The following is an 18689-nucleotide window of genomic DNA, read 5'->3' as shown; positions in this document are numbered from 1 at the left end:
TTAAAAAAAAAAAAGCTTCTGCTCATCTTATTGAAGATTTTACTTGACTAAGTACAATGGAAAAAGCAGTGCAGGCAGCTGTTGTCTGTGCTAGACACGCAAACCAGGATTAATTTGTTCTTTTCCACCCAGTGAAGAAGAATAAAAGGAGTTTGCAGGGGGCGGGAGGTGTAGACTGCAAGCTCATATTCTTTAGTGAGAGATGCATCTTTTTTGTCATATCCTAAGAGGTACTGAGGAATCTGAAAAGTTACTGGCAAAAAAGGAGGGAGTAAAAATGGGAGATGTCTTTTTTGGACTTTACAATGGACGAGAAATTTAAAATACAAAAACTTACTTTCCCTCAACTAGAAATAGGACAGGATCAGACTCCTTAATTTGTGTCCACAAAAGTTCTAAACAACCTTACAATTATTATAAGTGCTTTTTAAAGGTTGAAAAATTGTGCTTTACCCAAAAAAAGCTATGAGAAAGTAGGGGTGGGGATACATACCCGTACCTGAGGGTGTGCTGGGTCAGCGTGTCTTTCCACAGGGGTTGGAGGTGTTCCCCGTAGCATGGACATGCCACCTCCTGATTTTAGTTAAGTGTTACTTCAGAGCATTGTTATTTCTGTAATCAGTCGTTTCTCTGGTCATCTAATTTTTAACTGAATAGTTTGCAGAAACACTGTGAAAATCGTGTGTGCAGGACGTAATTAGGCTTAACTTTCTGCAAACTGGAGTTTTGTGAAATCCTTTCAACCAGGGCAGGATACTACTCCGGTTCGAAAGTGGTACAGACACAAGGATCCAGTCTGCCATGTGTACCATTAAAATTTTTCTGCAAAACTTGTTTGAATTCTGTTATTCTTAATTGATCTTGTTGAGGAGTGAAAGAAATGGGGGTGCTCTGTTAGGGCTCTGGAAGGCCAGGCTGTTGCTGGAGTATGAAAACTCGGGAAACAAGAACAGCAGTGCATGGTGCAGCACAGGACGTACTTATTTTAAGGCCTCCTGCAGATGGGTCGGTGTCTCCTAATGCTCCCGTTAAAAATTCTCTTGTGCTTTAGAATGGGAATGGTATAATTAATACCTGGTGCAAAAGGGTGCTGTTTGCTGCCCACCGCCGAGCTCCTTGGGGAAAAGGAAAGGCTTTCAGAGCTGCTCCTGTGGTTCTTGTGTTTCACACTAAAATGAAAGCTGTGAATCCCTGAAGTAGGCAAAGAGCAATGAGATTTAAAAGGGGGTTTTGATGCTTTAAAAAAATGCAATCCAGCGTAACAAATCCTTATTTTGTTAAAGGCTCTTTATTTCAATGCAGGTAAGCATCTTCTAGAGGCATTGTAGATTTTCCTTGTTTCTTCAGGATATGTCTCTACAGATTGCCTGCTATGTTAACGTAACCGGAGCTAATAAATACATGAAGGGTGCCAGTCTGCCCTCTGCATCTGTCTCGTGCTTTTCTTTGTCCTGTCCGAAAGGCAACCTGTTACTTCGAGACTAGGTTTCACCCTCTGCCCTTGCGGTGTGCGTGCTGTCTGAATGAAACGAGTGCCGAGGTGTGAGCGTGGTTTGGTCCCTCCTGGAAGGGAGCACCAGGGCTGGGGGGCACCTGTCCAAAACCAGGTTCTCTATGGTTTATTATTCCCTTATTCAGCATCAGCATATTATAGCAAAGTGTACTTTGAGAAATAAATATTCAAATATAATACATTTATTAGCCTGTTAGTTTTGTAAATGTGATATTTTACCCTTAATTTACTAAATCCTGATCTACAGGCTTTGGTACCTAAGTCAATATATGCACTTAAGGCAACAGAGTACCTTGAAATAAGAGGCTAAGTCTGGGTCTCCAAATCAGACTTAAGGAAATCAACTTTACCTACCGATACCTAAGTTTTGGCCCTAGTGGAAGTGAAAAATTTAAAAAAAAAAAATATTAAAAATGCTAATTTTGAGAAAACTAAGCAAAGTACATGATTTTTGTGTGTTTAATTATATTTTTGCAACATTATGTGGTGGTACAATGTAATTAGTTTAGGCAGCCGAAGTACAAACTGAAATGTTTTAGTACTGTATGAAGAATATATTCCTACTATTCTAAAATAGTTTCTGAAGTGATTTGTTTTTTTCTGCTTCCCTATAGATTAAAGCAAAAAATTATGACAAAGTGGAAAAGGTGAGTCCTATCAATATATGTAATATATCTCTATAGCAAGAACAAGTATCTTGTGATTGGGCTAAAGCAGGTTGTAAAGAACTATAGTTGTCATTGAATGCGCTATTCAAAAACACAGATAAGAAGTATTGCTAAAGTCGATTTGTTGTTGCAACCAAGCTGTAACCACTGAAGTGTGCGGAGGAATTTCTCTGCTTAATTCTCTCCGGCTCGCTTGCACAGCATGGAGATGCTTTAGTCAAAAAGATGAGTAGTTTAACTTACTCTTTCTTACAAATCTCAATCATAATTACAAAGGTTATTTTAATTCATACTGTATAGCTTTACAAGTAGAAACCTACTTCCTGTATCTGGAATCCTGATCACGTCTTCTTGATGTATTAAACAGTTATTTCAGCGATGCCTTATGAAGGTTTTACACATTGATTTATGGAAATGTTACCTTTCCTATGTACGAGAAACCAAGGGGAAGCTACCTAGTTACAAGTAAGTTAACAGAGTCGCTCTGAATTTATCCTAGTTTACGGTGAATTTCTTCTTGATTTTTGACTAAGAGGTGGGGAGGAACCTGGGTGGCAAACCTGGCTGGGGTAGAGTGTTGGGGGGATAACATATAATCTGCACTTAGAAACATTTTCTTTAAAGTTTCTTTAATTGACCTTGTTGGGTAAAATTGCTTCCTTAGTCCGGATCCGTATAGCAGGGTGGGACAAGAGCAGGGAGCAGCTGGAGTATCCGTGCTGGTTCCCTGCAGGTGAGGTTGGTGCTTGAGCCAAACTGAAACACTCTGCTGCAGTCGGGACCTTTTGCTGTCCCCCCCCTTAGGGCCCTGTTTAGAGTCAAGATTCAGCATTGATTCCAGCTGAGGTACTGTATTTGACTAGCACTAGTAAATAGTTCAGTAATTAGAGAAAGTTTCTGAAGGCATAAAAAAGCATAAAAGTTGGGGTATCATAATTTTGGGATGCAGTAATCTTCATCCCTTTTCATTTACTACGTTTTGCTTGTTTATAATCCTGCAGACTGAGTCTAATGTTTTTTTCTTCCTGATTGAGGTTTCAAAAAATATCAGTACCTTTCGCCATCTATAAACTGTTTCTTTCCCAGCCCACCATAATTTATTTGTATTATAACTGGCAAGATAACTAACGCATTAACAGAAACAAGAAGATTTTTAATTTATTTTTTTACAAGACTGTTTTGAAACAGTTTTAAAACATATCAGCACCCCCCCCCTTTTTATCTAATTTAACATTCCTCTTTTTTTCCTGCTAATATAGTCAAGGAATTAGTAAGTTACTGAAAGATGCTTGAGTAAAGGAAACTGGGAGAAAAGTGGGAGAGAGGAAAAGCTGTTTTCTTTGCAAGGAAGTACTGTGTTAACATTTTAAATTTGGGGGGAAATACTTTGAATCTAAGGGATAAGAAATCATGTGAAAGATTTTGGTGAGTTTCCACGCAGGGGAGCTACTCCTAATTGCTCCAGCCTTTTGGTGTTCCTGGAGAACTACAGCAAGGTTTGGGTGAGGGGAATAAAAAAGAAACCACAGGTACATCTGTCAGCTAAGAAGATGTAGAGAGCAGTTGTTCTCTGTCTTCTCAATTTCCAGTGCGCATAGTACGTCTGGATTTCTACTTACTTAAGGAAGGGGGTGTCTCAGGAGCCGTTAGTGCGCTAGATCACCACCGATAGATTTAAATAATTTTCTTAAAACATGAAACAAACAACCAAACCCCTAAATGCAGAATTTAAACCTATCTGAATGCCAGTTTCTACTCTCAACTGTTGAATGATACTTTTCATACCTCAATACTTGTTTAGAATTTGCTGCACAAAAGAATGCTCTTAAATAAAGAATTTTTTTAATACTAAAGACTTGCTCTATGGTCTTTGTGGTTTGTTTTTTTCCTCAGAGAAAAAATGGCTCAGGCATATGATTTTGCTCTGGATAAGATTGGCATGGAAATCATGTCATACCAGGTATGTTTTTTTTATCAAAAAAACCCATTTTATTTCTTACTTTATAAGAATTAAAACTAAACATTGGTTTCATTAAATGTAATATTTTTTCTCACATAGATCTGGGTGGATTACATCAATTTTTTGAAGGGCGTGTAAGTACCTTAAAAGAATTTTTTTTAAACTCAGTTAATGTAACGTTGATGTTCATACGAGTTATAATCTGTAATAGCTGACGTTAATCTCTCTCCCCACTATTTAGAGAAGCAGTAGGATCTTATGCAGAAAACCAGAGGATAACAGCTGTCCGTAGGGTTTACCAGCGTGGTTGCGTGAATCCAATGATAAACATAGAACAGCTCTGGAGAGATTATAACAAATACGAAGAGGTAATCAAGAACATGACATTTGTTTGTGACATTTAAAAAAAAAAATATGTATATATAATTAAGTATGGTGCCCAAACTGTATCCACTAAATAATTAACGTGTGAAAGAGATGACCAGCATTATAAACACATTTTGCGTATGCAGTATGTACCAAGACCCATGGCAAAACTGTACAGGTACCTGAGTGTTAATTATTTTAAAGACATTCTATAGGATACATTGAACTCTCCCATTTCCTAGTTGGCCCAGTAGAGTTGCTGGTGAATTAGAAATCAGTGGTATCAATGAAAGAGAATATATTTAACAGAAGCTAGAGCAGATCAGCTGGTAATGAGGGCTTGCTTCCCCAAGGAGGCACTCCCCTCCTTTCAGTTATAGTTGAACAGGGTAAAATGGCATTTGGCTGCGATGGTTTGGACTTCCTTCACAGTATTAAGTTATATGGTCTCAAGTACATGTAAAATGTTCCTCACCATCCTTCACCTGAAGCCATTACAGCATCAATTCAGGTGAGTCTGCTACCACACTGTCTTCAGCAAGCCTAATCTCAGCTCGTTGACCTTGCACGCTAATTTGTAGCTGCAACTTTATAGTGTATTTGTAAACACATTTGGTAACAGCATATTAACCTCTCCCCATGAGCAGAGGTGGGAATGCAGAACTGAGGGCAGATGCCCTCATGCTCGGCGCTGTCAAGCAGGGATGCTCATACAGCCCTCCCCCTTGTCCCGCAGATTGTTCCTGGGGTTGCAGATGCCGGCATGCTGCGGGTCAGCCGCACGCTGAGCGGGAAAGAAGGGACAATTTCTCTTTCCTTGTTGTTAATTGTGCAAGTTGTAGGGTTGGTGACCCGACACTAATAAGGCCACTGTGCTTAGCCAGTGGGAGTACCCGCTGGCATCCACGGCCACAGCATGTGCTGTAGCAGCTCATCACCACGTTGATATTCAGGGGTACCACAGAGAGCCTGCTGGCCACCAGGGCAGATACCCAGCGACATGCCTTCTCCTGCCTAGAAAAATCCCTGCTACAACTTCCCTGTAAACCTCCTCTTCCCCTCCCACATAGCAAATGGAGGCCTTCACTGCGGGTTCTTACTGCTTTCATTAACACGTAGGGAGACTGTCCAAACAGTAGCTGAGAAATGTCCTACGTTCGATCTGTATCTCCTACTAGTTGAGGCAGCTTTGGCTGACACCTGTAACACAAACCAGTTCCTCGGGCTGTTCGGAGCTGCTGGAAGCCAAGGGCCAGTGCTCTGCTTGGACATGGGTTTCTGCACGCCCTGTTGTGGCTGGGCTGGCCTCAAGGGAAAGGGCTGCTACCTGCAGGTGTCCTGGCACAGGGACGGACGTGCTGCTCACCAGAAGGGTTCTTTGAGGGGGAAGCGATTCCCCACATCAGTAGCCCAACAATTCGGAGATCACGTGCAGGTCTCGGTGCAAAAGGTTACCGGCTATTTGCTGCAACTAAAATACGCTCAGACTTCCCTTTAGCTCAGTCAGTAGCCGCTGGGTAGCAATATCGGCCTGTCAGTCAGCAGTATCTTTAATTCAACACAGAGTCAAAAGTGGTAACCCCCCTAGTGAATGGAGAAGTGACAATTTTTGTTCACAAAGCTGCACCTCACGAGGCTGGGAGTGCATCCTGGGAGAACACTGCTGCGTCCTCAGCCTGCTCCTGGTTTATATGGAGCGTTGCTGGTTTTGTATGCCAAGTGGCCCAGATAGCTCCCCCAGACAGCACTCGGTGCGAGTCCGGGCAGTACATTTTCTGTGATGAGTCGGTAGCCTGCCCGGGTGCCTGTATGGAATAGGACTGAAAGCTTTGCTCGCCTTCCTCGAACTCCTGGCAGGCCACGCCACCAAAATCCGCCCTGGCACAGGCGCGAACAAAAGGGCGGCTGCTTATTCTGCCATAAGAGCGATTCTTGGAGGTTTTGTTCGTGCCTGGGACCCCGTGACCGGGCCTGTGTTGCTGATGTTGAGGTGTGGGTTGTACCTGGGGGCCTGGCTGCCCCAGATCCCCCGCTGCTCTTGCTCAGCAGCACAGTGTGCGCTCCTGGAGGGGGTCACTCTCTGCCGTGACGGGTCTCAAGTGTCTCTCAGCTGATGTGTATGGCTGGGTGTGTGTTGAATATAACCTCCTTTGGAAGCTGTCAGCTGCTTCAGGAACAGAGGAGAAGGCAGAGCTTTGAGGTCAATCTCTGTTATTAGTTGTCCAAGGAAACTGCATTGCTCGTGTGCTGTCTCAGTCTCCGCCTGGTGAGCGGCAGGCAGCAGTGAGGCAGGGAGCTGTCGCTCTGAGCGGGCACTGGCCAGGATTTAAAAGAAAAAATGTAAATCTCTAAATCACAAATAGATCCTTTCCACTTTCTCCTCCAGCAGGTTGATGCGAAGTTCATTGTATTTTTAAAAGCTGTAAGAGATTAAAAATATATTGAGGTGCTTCAGGTCAGTTGATTTTTGGTAGTGAGTTTATACCCTGGTAAATAAATTCTTGCCCATATACTTATTAGGAGAAACACAGTACATTTCGAGATCAGTCTTTTAAAATAACTGTCCTTTTTGCTCACTTTTGCATCCCCTTTCAGGCTGTTTTCTGTATGAAATGAGATTCAGTATTTCCAAAGTGAAATTGCACATTCCCAATTCCTTTTTTCACCCTTCTCCAGGGCATCAATATTCACTTAGCTAAGAAGATGATTGAAGACAGGAGTAGAGATTATATGAATGCACGACGTGTAGCAAAGGTACAACCTTCTGTTGACTTTTCTTTGTTCTATTTATTTCTCCAAACTAGCATTAAACTTGGTTGTTATTTTCAATTACGTGTTAGACTAATAAGGTTGATGTGCTAAAGTGTTTGTATGGGTATTTTAAAGCCTAACCTCAAATAAGTGTTTAATGTGTTTAAATCTGCTGTTCAAAACATTGCTTCTGTTTCAGGAGTATGAGACAGTGATGAAAGGGCTGGACCGCAATGCTCCCTCCGTCCCCCCACAAAATACCCCCCAGGAGGCTCAGCAGGTAGACATGTGGAAGAAATACATCCAGTGGGAAAAGAGCAATCCCCTGCGCACGGAAGATCAAACTCTCATAACAAAAAGAGGTAATTAGATACTGTGCTAGTACATGTACAACTGTATTTCTTAGCTCCATTAATGGCCTCCAGCGTAGTTATGATGTGATTTACTGTTCAATGATCATGCTGGAGCAGAAGTTAATCAAGTTTCTTGAATTGTGGGGGCATTTCATTTAAACTGCTTTTTCGTTTTTGCTCAAGCCAAGCTGAAAGTGAGACGTGGGATTTGGGGGCCAGTGCTATAGTCCTGTGCCACTGAATTTTCACTGGAGGTCAGGAAACGGTGGATCACAGCCTAATTTCATGGCTGGTGTTCTTGAATGAGTTCTGCTGCCTCCTCTGTGGAGGAGGCAGGTTTTAGCTGCTGGTTATGATTCATGAAGTCCCTGGCAATATAAAAGAACTGCAGTTGTAATCATTGTATTCAAAGCCAATTAGTGTTAATATTGCCCAAGTTATTTGCTGGGTTTTGTATTTCCTACCTCTGTTGTGCAAGATGGTACCATTTCTGGGATAATATATGAGGCGTATTTCTTGCGTTTTTCCCCCCAGTTATGTTTGCCTATGAGCAATGCCTTTTGGTTCTGGGACATCACCCAGATATCTGGTATGAAGCTGCACAGTACCTCGAGCAATCTAGTAAACTGCTAGCTGAAAAGGGGGTAAGCAGATTGCCGTTGCTTTTCTTTCTTGTTTGATTGCTTTGACATGGTGTACTGTTAATTTTTCCTCAAATACTTAAGAACCAGGGTGGGGAAGGGTGAAAAATATTTAGCACCGCAAGTTCTGTCATGTTCAGAATTTTAAAATTGGAGCTATTTTAAGAAATAAAAATAATTGCATTTGAGATAAGAATTATGACAAACTTATTTCAACGTTGGCCAGTTTTAGGTCTGGGGTGGTTTATTTGGCCTGATCTTGCGATTCCTTAAGTACTGGGGAGATGATTATCTCTTTATTGGAGCACTGCATGGAAGTTTGCGGGGACTTTTCACAGACAGAAGATATTCCATAGATCAGCCTTCATTGTCACCAATGCTGAACAATTATATTGTCGTACTTATTTTGTAACAGGACATGAACAATGCTAAACTTTTCAGTGATGAGGCTGCTAATATTTATGAAAGAGCGATCAGCACTTTATTAAAGAAGAATATGCTTCTTTATTTTGCATATGCAGATTATGAAGAGGTGAGCAAAAATAGTGATGTACTGACGTTAAAACCTAAGGACATGTCCCATGAATAATGTTATCGATTTGAAACATACCGAATACACAGAGTTCTGTAGAATTAATGCACTGATTCTTCTAGCCTTAACTTCATTCAGTGTTTCGGAGACTGAGTTGACAAAATGGAGGGGAAAAGCCCATAACATGAGTTACAAATTTTCTTAAAATCTACTATCTTTCCACTTACATATTGACTATGTTTTTCAAATTACCGTGAAGCTGAAAGGCTGATAGGTTTACATTTACCAGAGCATCGGCTTCTTTACATTTAAAATGGTGCTAAAGAACACCTTTCCTGTTTAATTCTTGGGAGCTTAGTGTTTGTATCTGCACGGCCGTGAGGGAGGATGGGAGGCACCCTGTACTGCCGCTTTCTTGGGGCATCTCTTTGCCCAGGCTACCACCTTATTGCACAGCCTCCGCAATGAGTTGGTTTTCCTTAACCATCAGGAATAAGGGCTGTCTCCCGCTGACCAGATGAGGACAATGGAGTTCTCTGCAGGATATATTTTGCCAACTTACCATGATATGGAAGAGTCTTTGCAGGAAGATCTTGAGGACAACAGCAAAAAAAAAAAAAACCAACCTTTGCCCTTAAAAGAAAAACGCTTCCTTGGCTTTCAGTGCAGCCTCTTGTATCCTAAGTGTGTTGCCTGTTTAAATTTTTTAACATTCCACAATACAACTTGGAGGGCTGCAGCTGGCAGGGAGCAGAATGGCTTATTTGCAATGCGTAGGTTGGAGAGTGCTGAAGGTGGTTTCCTGAGCTGGCTGCATGTTACTTTTAGACAGAGGTAAAGGAAACAGTCGTTTTATCCCAAACACCTACAATGGCAGCTCTGCCGCAGTATTACTAAATCAGAAAAAGACTTCAGAGACTCTCGAAAAGCATGTACGTAAGCTATTACTGAGAAATTAATGTGGGAAGTAAAGAAATGACTGCACAAGACAAAAAATGCATCTGATAAAAGGGACTGACATACATAGTGTTCAACTGAGGGGAAAAAAGGAAACAAAAATTTTAGGTTTTCTCTCCGGACTGATTTTTGCATTCTTACAGGTGATTTGTAGTAGTATTACCAAGCAGTCTGTACTTCCTTTTTGTTTACTTAGAGTCGAATGAAGTATGAGAAAGTACACAGCATATATAACCGACTCCTGGCTATCGAAGACATTGATCCCACTCTGGTAAGATGATCCTTAGTATCGAGTTCTTCCACGTGTGGCTGGATAGTCACCTGGGTACACCCGAAGAATGGGGAAGTGCCCAGAGGAGTTCATTGGGTCACAGGATGATTGAGCAGGTGGAGTACTGAGATGACAGAGTGAGATTAAAATTTCAGCAAGGTTGATAATTATAGCCTTTAGTCCACTCAGATACACCGAGTCATGTGCACTTTTCCCCTCTGTCTCTCTTGGAAAATCTCTTAAAAGAAGCAATGAAGATGTAAGATATTAAAGATTTCATGACGCAGCTCATAAGAATCGGTGTATGTTTTGTTGGCTCGACTAAAATTTCACTTTGCCTGCCCTTAACTGATGAGAAGCACGTTGCTTTTGCCCGTTGTTCTCCCCACATAGAAATACACCGTCCCGCATACATGTCGTTTGCAAATAACTTTGTAATGCAGCATGTAGTATCAAAGAGTACTGCTGCACATCTGCTTAAGTTATACAGTGAACAACATTGTCTGTAGTGCCAGCGGTACTGAACAAATGGTGTAAGATGTCACCTGCCCTCAAAAAGTTATTTAGTTTATAAATAGACACAACAAAGCATGAAGAGGAAGAAGGTGGTCCCGGGTCTAAAATTAAACAACAGGTCAGCATCAGAGGACAGGTATCCATTTACTGACATGCTCGATTTGTGAAAGGCGGATCATAATGCTTCCCAAATACACGTTTTCTGAGAAGCCACCTACCATTTTTCCCTGTTTGCGGAATGCTGTTATTTGTGATCTGATTCAGAGTGGAGGGAAGTCAAATCCCAAAGAAATGCAAATCACAAATTGGCCGCTGCATTTAATAGCACATTCATTTTTTCCTTGATTGGGTATAAATATTCGCAGACAGGACGATTTGTATCTTGGATTGTATAATGTACAGTGAAATGCTTCATCAGGCCTTTTGGCTGTTCCTTCAGCCTTATGGATGTCTTAACTTTATTGGAAAGTTACCATTTTTACAGTAAGCCTCTAATTCTCTGAAGGCACCAGCTTATGTAAATGACATTCATCTACTTACCTCCCCTTCCTTGAAAAATCTGTATATTAACTGTTGTCATTTCAGGGGATCAGTCTTAGGTATATTCCGGTTTTTTAAAAAAGTATATAAAAAGCCTTGCCTCTGTATTTCCAGCAAAACCATATGGAAGCACAACGCAGTCTGGTTTCTGTTATGACTTATTAGCTGTATTTGTGAGTAAAGGTTATTTCAGATGTAGTAAAAAACTTTATTATATCCTAGCATTCTTTGTTAGCACTGATACTATATAAATATTAATGTGCACCTTAGGTTTATATCCAATATATGAAATTTGCAAGGCGAGCAGAAGGCATAAAATCTGGAAGAATGATATTTAAGAAAGCAAGAGAGGATGCCCGGACCCGCCACCACGTCTATGTCACAGCAGCTTTAATGGAGTATTATTGTAGTAAGGTAATCGGAGATGCTCAATTTGATATTAGTGTCAGGAGGGCATGTAGCTCACTGAAGCTAAATAACTTTTTTCTTTTAAATGTTTGCAGGATAAATCTGTGGCCTTCAAGATTTTTGAGCTAGGGCTGAAAAAATACGGGGACATTCCAGAATACGTACTGGCGTACATCGACTACCTTTCTCACCTTAATGGTAAGCTTTAAGCTTTGAGAGGTCTAATGAAGCGTTAATTTGCCTTCTCTGTGAGTTCAGGTTCAGGCCTAGTTCTTTGTATTTTAGTTTTAATTATTCTTGGAGAGCAATCAAACCTCTTCATAAAACTCAGCTGGGGAACCCCGGGCCAGGAGGTGGTGGTGTCGGAAGGTCTCTGTGTGTGATTCCTTAATGGAGGAGTTAAGATATCAAAAGAAACCCGAGCTGCTGTGGGGAGCAGGGGCCGACAGAGAGCTTTCTGTGGAACTCTCCTGGTCCCTGTTTCATGGGGAATTAGAGAAGTGGGAGAAGAGCGGTTCATCCCAGGCTCTTCCCCTGCACAGTCCTGTCTGCCAGGTACTCATTAGATTTTCACATTTCTTCAGCTCTTTTGTCACGTGTTCAGCAGTCTGGCTCACTATTTGTAGCATAACAACGCAGAGGTGTAACACAATCTGGTTTTTATTGCAAATCGCCAGCTCAGTTTTGTGAGGCGGCCTCCACGCCGCTGGGGTGAGCGGTGGCTGCAGGTAACTGTGCTGCTGCATCTTCTGAACCTCCCAGCACGTTCTGTAGGCACCAGGCACGTGAATCTCTCCTGTCAGTACCTTTTTCGCAGGCTCTGAAAGTCTCAACAGATTTAGAGGGTTTTTTCCCCTCCTGTGAGCTGTAAACAGAGAGATTTTTTTCAAATCAAAATATATTTAATTTTGCAAGAAATGGTGTTAAGCTTACATGAATATTTGCAACGCCTTTGCATAGATTGCCATCTGAAAACATTATCTCAAAACTTGCCAGTGTATTGCTCTGCAACACCCAGCAGACTTTACTGTAAAACAAGAAAATTGATCACTAAACTTTCGTAAATGTAAGCTACGGTAAAATACACGGCGCGAGAGACGGGGCAGAAGTGGGAGTTCTTAGGACAAAACCACCAGCCGCTCCTTTCCCCCAGCTGGCCACGTACAAAGGCTGACTGCTCGTTGGGAACCAGCTCTAGTAACTTTGCGAAGACTTCTGAGGAATATGTTAATACTGCCCTAATTTAGAAGGGAAGTAATGGATTGGAATGCCAAATGTAAAATTACCGAGATACGCTGTTGTGATAATTAATGGGAAAAAATAGAGATCCTGAAGAGATGCCAAGCAATAGCTGTGCTGTCATAAAAGAACCCGTATTAGGATTGGTTTGTTGCTATCAACAAAAACAGACTTTCAGATAAAAAATTCACAGTAGAATTTACCGTTGGTAAAGTTTTATGCAGGTGTTCAGGTTTTTTTTCTTCTTTACTGAAATTCAAATGCAGGTATCAGAATATCGGCCTCATATTTAATTCAATGTACGCATTTATTTGAATGGAAATGATTTTAAAATTGTCTTTAATGTATTTTACACAGTGTCATTTTTCTTTTTTCTTTCTATTTTTAAAGAGGACAATAATACAAGAGTTTTGTTTGAACGTGTTTTAACTTCAGGGAGCCTTCCACCTGAGAAATCTGGGTACGTCTGCGAAAGCAGTTTCACTACACTAAAAAAAATACCCTTTCAGCTACAAACATCCCAAAGAAATTAGAAAAATAAACAGCAGGACAAAATTAGGTACAGATGTTCCTTCCCTTCTTCATGCTGTCTAAAATAGCAACGACTGTGACAGATTTGTGAAAGTCCCTATCCCACTTGCGGTGAAATTCATTAATTTATTGACTTTAAAACCTTGTTGACGCAGGATTGTTGAGGATAGAGCGCAAAATCCTCCTGCGCAGTGAAGGATTGGAGGGTTTGAGCAGGTGGCAGGGCTAATGGCATGTGTCGCTCACCAGGCAGACGGTAGGTGGGGAGAGGAGAAGGTTTTTTAGGAGGATTATACGAGAGCAGGTGAGTCAGGAATTTATTGAGGGGAATGCTGAACAGCTCCCAGCCAACTGAAAATGAAACAGTGAAAGAACCAGAAAAGACTTGGATTAACCACTCACCGCCGCATTTTCATTACTAGTTTTTAAAGTTGTTTCTCTGAAAAAATGCTTACTAAAACCCTTTGCGGTCCAAGCGTTCACCGTTATTATTCTGGCAGACAAAAGGCGTCAAACCTACGAAATCAAACATCGCGCTGCTGTGCACATTCATCCTGCGCTTCAGCTCTCATCTTTCGCGAGAAATGTTTTTCTGTCCATTTGAAAAGTGAGAAAACCCAAGAATTTAAAAGCTGAACCTTCTTCGAAGGTGAACTCCAAAGCTAAACTGAAAGCTGAATCAAGTCCAGAAACATGGTCAGATGTTGCTTGAGTTATATGTGAGATTTTCTGCAGAGAAATAAGCAGTTACTCTCTCTATATTGGGCTGTGTAAAATCCTGCAGTGCTGCCTGTTGTGTTCTAGGGTGTTGCTCTTGCCTGCTAGAATATGCTGGTCTAGGCAGATGAACTAAATCGTAATCTATGTTGAAAAGTCCTTCACGTATCAGGATCAGCGGGAAATTCTGTGCAGCAGGCTGAGTAGAGTCTATTTGTGCATCTTACATTGGCGATAAAAGCTTGCCGCAAACGCTGAAGTCATTTACTCCAGTAATCCTTTCCTTTTCGCAACAAAGTCCTTTACAATCCGCTAGATTGAAAGCTTTTACAGAAATATGTAAGGCGCTGGGAAGGTAATGCACGTTATAGACGCGTCTGAAATAAATAACAGAAATGGTCACCTGTTCCCAGATTCCCTTTGAATCCCTCCTCTGGTGTGTTTTGTGGTTGGGTCGTGAGCAGTAATTCTTCCTCCTTCAGCAACTGTCTGTTTATCTGTTCTTTTACAGGGAAATCTGGGCTCGGTTTTTAGCTTTTGAAAGTAACATTGGTGATCTAGCTAGTATACTGAAAGTTGAAAAACGGAGGTTTACGGCGTTCAAGGAAGAATATGAGGGTAAAGAAACAGCTCTGCTGGTAGACAGGTATAAGTTCATGGATTTGTACCCTTGCTCTGCTAGCGAACTGAAGGCTCTTGGTTATAAGGTAAGTGGATAAGAACGCTTAATTTCACTGATATTCTTTTAATTCCTAGCAAACTTAAGCAATTCCTTGTTTAGGACTTGCATTACGCTTTTCTCCCTTGGTAGAGAAGCAGGTAAAACAGGCCTGGTGTGCCGCCTCCTTGTCGGGTTTGGCAGCAAAGTGCCAGGCGTTGTGGGCCGAGGGCAGAACAGGGCGAGGAACGTGACGCAGGTGCAACTTCACACGTTCCTGTTTGCCTCGCATCAGCCCACGGAAAGGGCGATGTGTTAATGCCATCGCCACTCAGCTACAGCTTTTACAAAACCCACAATTCTTTCAGAAGTTTGTAGCATCAGGGCACCTGTGTGCAGCATCGCTGGCTGCCCTTGCGCCCCAGCTGGCAAAGCTCCGCTCGCTTCCTTGGGAGCCGTATTAAAACCAACACCTACAGTCCCAATGAGTGCTGCAAACAGCCGGCTGAGGAAGATGATCTGTAGGGATCAGTGGCTGCCTGCTTTTTTTTCAGGTGTTTATTATGGTTCAAGTGCTCTGGTGCCATGATTTGGAATTTAAAGTCTAGGTCAGACACCCGTCTCTGGTGGTCTCCCATCTCATTTCTGACCACATCTATCTTAACTACTGCTTTAGTCGTGTGGAAGGCCATAACGCTTTGGCAAACAATTAGAACAGAATAAAGCGTTGATTTTATTATTTTTGTTAAGCATGACGTAAAATAGGCTGCCAGAGAAGCAGGAACAGCTCTGTTGGAGGAACTGCTGTTTCCCATTTGCATGAACCGTTAATTCATGTCTCAAAAATAGTGCCTCAGCTGCCTTTATTTCTTACAGAGACAAGGAATTTTTGAAAAATACAGAAGTCGTTAGAGTTAGCAAAGCAGACGGATTACTGGTCTTCATGCAGTTGTAAAATAATCGGATGGGGGGAAGTAAGAGTCCCGTTGAGCCACTGAATACTTTAAATGTGGTGGTGACAAAGTTAGTGTGAAGTTACAGGTGTGCTTACAAGAGAGTAACGTCTTGATAAATGCAGGCGAGGTGGCGTGTGCCCGAGATGATTCAGCCCTTGGGCTGGTTTCTATTGCTCGCAACATGCCAAAATAGAATCCTGTTTGAACCGATGCTTTGCATGCCTGCTGACTGCCTTATGCTTGCTTTCTTTTCCAGCTAAAGCAATCTAGGGAATGAAATGAGGGAGAAATGATAGTTGTGAAGGCCTAGTGCTCTGCACCTGTTCACCTAAATCTTTTCAACCTACACAAAGGGGCCACTCAAAAATGACGAATACCGTCCCATTCGGTAACAAAAACAAGCGTTTCCGCTCCCAGCTGGGACACTGTAGGACTAAAATGTTTGATGAGAACACGCAAGTTTTGCCCAGATGGTCTTCTAGGAGGACATCTGAAATTATAATGATGACAAAATGAGAATAAGCGACCGGTCTAGAGAGATGTTTTGTTCTGTAATTTAAACAAGCGGTGCGATCCTGCTGGGTTCAGTGCTCTCTAACTGGCTTTCGCAGGATGTCTCCCGGGCCAAGCTGGCAGCTATAATTCCCGACCCTGTGGTTGCACCTTCCATCGTGCCTGTTCTCAAAGACGAGGTAGACAGAAAACCGGAATATCCCAAACCGGACACTCAACAAATGATTCCATTTCAGCCAAGACACTTAGCACGTAAGTCAGATGTTCTCTTGGAAGTGGTTATATTTCACCTGGCGGCAAGTCATTAACCTGTGCGTTTAGCAAAGCTAATCACAGAGACTTCCCTGCTCTTCAGTCATCTAAACATGTACTTAAATGTTAGGCTGTTATTTAATTGGATCGCTAAAGGCATATGTATTTTACTTACTAAGGTCACATGGAAATAAGTACAAGTAGTTTGGAGTCTGGTAAATGGTAATAAGCTGTTATACTGCTTACAGACTTCAGATCACTGACTAAACAATATGTAATTAGAGGCAAAAGTGACAGGGTAGTAATTATTTGCATCAAATAATAACGCTGCCAAAGCAATTGAAGTCTAGCTGTCTTGCACTGGCATCACAGTGTCTTTCTTCCCACAGCTCCAGGTTTACATCCCGTCCCGGGTGGTGTATTTCCTGTTCCACCAGCAGCTGTAGTTCTCATGAAGCTCCTGCCACCTCCTGTTTGTTTTCAGGTGTGTTTTAATGAACGCTGAAAGCTTCAAAAAGTTGTGGAAGAGGTTCTGTTTGGACAGAACCGCGGTATGTATCACTCCATTGAAAATAATCCTTTAAACTTTTTTCTCCTTTTTTTAACACATCAGGGTCCCTTTGTCCAAGTGGATGAGCTCATGGAAATATTCAGGAGATGCAAACTGCCAGACAGTAAGTTATTTGTTTGCTCTGGAGTCTGTGATAGTGCTGCCTGTGACTTTGTTTTACCTATGGATATTACTGTCTAAAACCCAGACCTCATTTACAGATGTGTAATTATTATTTAAGAGTGTACTGTTGAATCGGCTGCGTTCGTAGGTTGGAGTCTACATAGAGATGTTTGCGCATTTCACTGTGGGGAGATCAACAAAAAGCTGAAAATCACCAGCTGCTGCTTTAATAACATTTTGGTGGTACCCGTTAAATAAATTAAAATTTTTGGAATAGGCTTTAAAAGCAGCAAGGCATTATTTCTAGCAGCGTTGCAGCTGTAAAATGAAATTACGAATTTGCAGTACGGTAGGTTCATTGGGAGGCGTAACTGGGAATGCACATTGTTGCAGTGCTTCAGAACAGCGTTCTGGGAGCTCCTCCAAGGAAGGCAGAGTTCTGAACTCTAAAAAGAGGACAGATCCATGCTCCAGGCTTCACGTAAACTACAGCACATGATAATATGCTACTTTTCACCCCCTCTGTTAGTTTAAGGAGGAAATGATCAGAGAGCAAGGTAGGATTTAATTTCTTTTAGAGTGAAAATAAAACATCTATCTAAATTATACATGGTATTTTTAAAGCTTTCTCTGCTCATAAGCAGAAACTGACTTGCTCTGCGTACTTTCGGATGAATCATGAACTAGCTATACAGTTTCCCCAACAGGCTCTCCTGTTTTATTAAGCTTGCAAATGACCTAAATACTTGTATAAAGGGAGGTCTCGAGCCGAAGCGGCGGCATTTGCTTTATAATTAGTGTTTGCCATAGCTCAGAGTTTTCGACAGTCGAGACTTCATTCTTAACATTTGTAGAAGAGGGCAGGAAAATGTCTCGTGTTCCAGAAATCTCCACAACGTATCTATTATCTCAGTGTCCCCGTCTGCATGCTTATTTCTCATCAGGGAGTTTAGTTTCCCAAATTAAATGAATCTTTTTCTCCTTCCGAAGCTGTTGATGAAGCTGTACGAATAATTACCGGAGGCCTGCCTGAAATAGCTGTGGAAGGCAACGGACCTGTGGAAAATAACGCTATGCTGAACAAGGCTGTTAAGAGACCACATGAAGATTCTGACGACGACGAGGAGAAAGGATCCGTAGTTCCCCCTGTACACGACATTTACAGAGCACGACAGCAGAAGAGAATCCGGTGAAACAAGCTTGGATTCTGCTGTGATAGACAAAGACTTGCATCGAGTCCGTCAGTCTCTTAACGTCAACCATCTAAAAGGGACAGCTGCAAACAGAAAAATCTGGAAAATGGTTTTGTTACTGTGGTGCCTCTTCTCCCATATGGTTCTTGATCCGAAAACAGCCAGAACAACCTTAGAATGTGCTCTGAACAAAACTAGGTTTTCAAAACCAAAAGTGCAAAATGGCAAAACTGCATTTTGTTCTTCAAGGGTGTTCGCATCTACCACTTGAAATCTTGTGGGTTTTCAACAGTTTTATTTTAAAAACTGGATGGCTTATACTTGTGAAGCATTTTTAATTCACATTTTCTGGAAAACAGTTGTTCTCAGTTTGTTCATGTAGTGTCCTGCCTTATTGTTCATTTTTATTTATGGCAGAATGTATGGAATCTGTTTTGTAGTTGAAAATGGAAAAAAACATTCCTTTAAAATAAAAGGATAT

General features: G+C 41.7%; 1 protein-coding gene across 1 annotated transcript in view; it reads left to right on the top strand.

The window, feature by feature from the left end:
- The window catches only part of CSTF3 (cleavage stimulation factor subunit 3), a 50695-nt gene extending 32057 nt beyond the window's left edge, over positions 1-18638 (top strand). The window contains exons 4-21 of the mRNA XM_063332640.1: positions 2128-2160; positions 2549-2646; positions 4075-4141; positions 4241-4275; positions 4383-4509; positions 7184-7261; positions 7458-7620; positions 8146-8255; positions 8668-8784; positions 9938-10012; positions 11339-11482; positions 11572-11674; positions 13106-13175; positions 14475-14670; positions 16189-16342; positions 16732-16826; positions 16956-17016; positions 18006-18638. Of these exons, the coding sequence (XP_063188710.1) occupies positions 2128-2160; positions 2549-2646; positions 4075-4141; positions 4241-4275; positions 4383-4509; positions 7184-7261; positions 7458-7620; positions 8146-8255; positions 8668-8784; positions 9938-10012; positions 11339-11482; positions 11572-11674; positions 13106-13175; positions 14475-14670; positions 16189-16342; positions 16732-16826; positions 16956-17016; positions 18006-18208 (1929 nt within the window). The 3' untranslated portion in view covers positions 18209-18638. The remainder of the gene's footprint in view (positions 1-2127; positions 2161-2548; positions 2647-4074; positions 4142-4240; positions 4276-4382; positions 4510-7183; positions 7262-7457; positions 7621-8145; positions 8256-8667; positions 8785-9937; positions 10013-11338; positions 11483-11571; positions 11675-13105; positions 13176-14474; positions 14671-16188; positions 16343-16731; positions 16827-16955; positions 17017-18005) is intronic.
- The last annotated feature ends 51 nt before the right edge of the window (positions 18639-18689 follow it).

This window comes from Chroicocephalus ridibundus, chromosome 4 (genome assembly GCF_963924245.1).
Source record: "Chroicocephalus ridibundus chromosome 4, bChrRid1.1, whole genome shotgun sequence".
NCBI classification, from domain to species: domain Eukaryota; kingdom Metazoa; phylum Chordata; class Aves; order Charadriiformes; family Laridae; genus Chroicocephalus; species Chroicocephalus ridibundus.
Note: the sequence above shows the minus strand (reverse complement) of the source record. Positions and strands in the feature narration are given on the sequence as shown.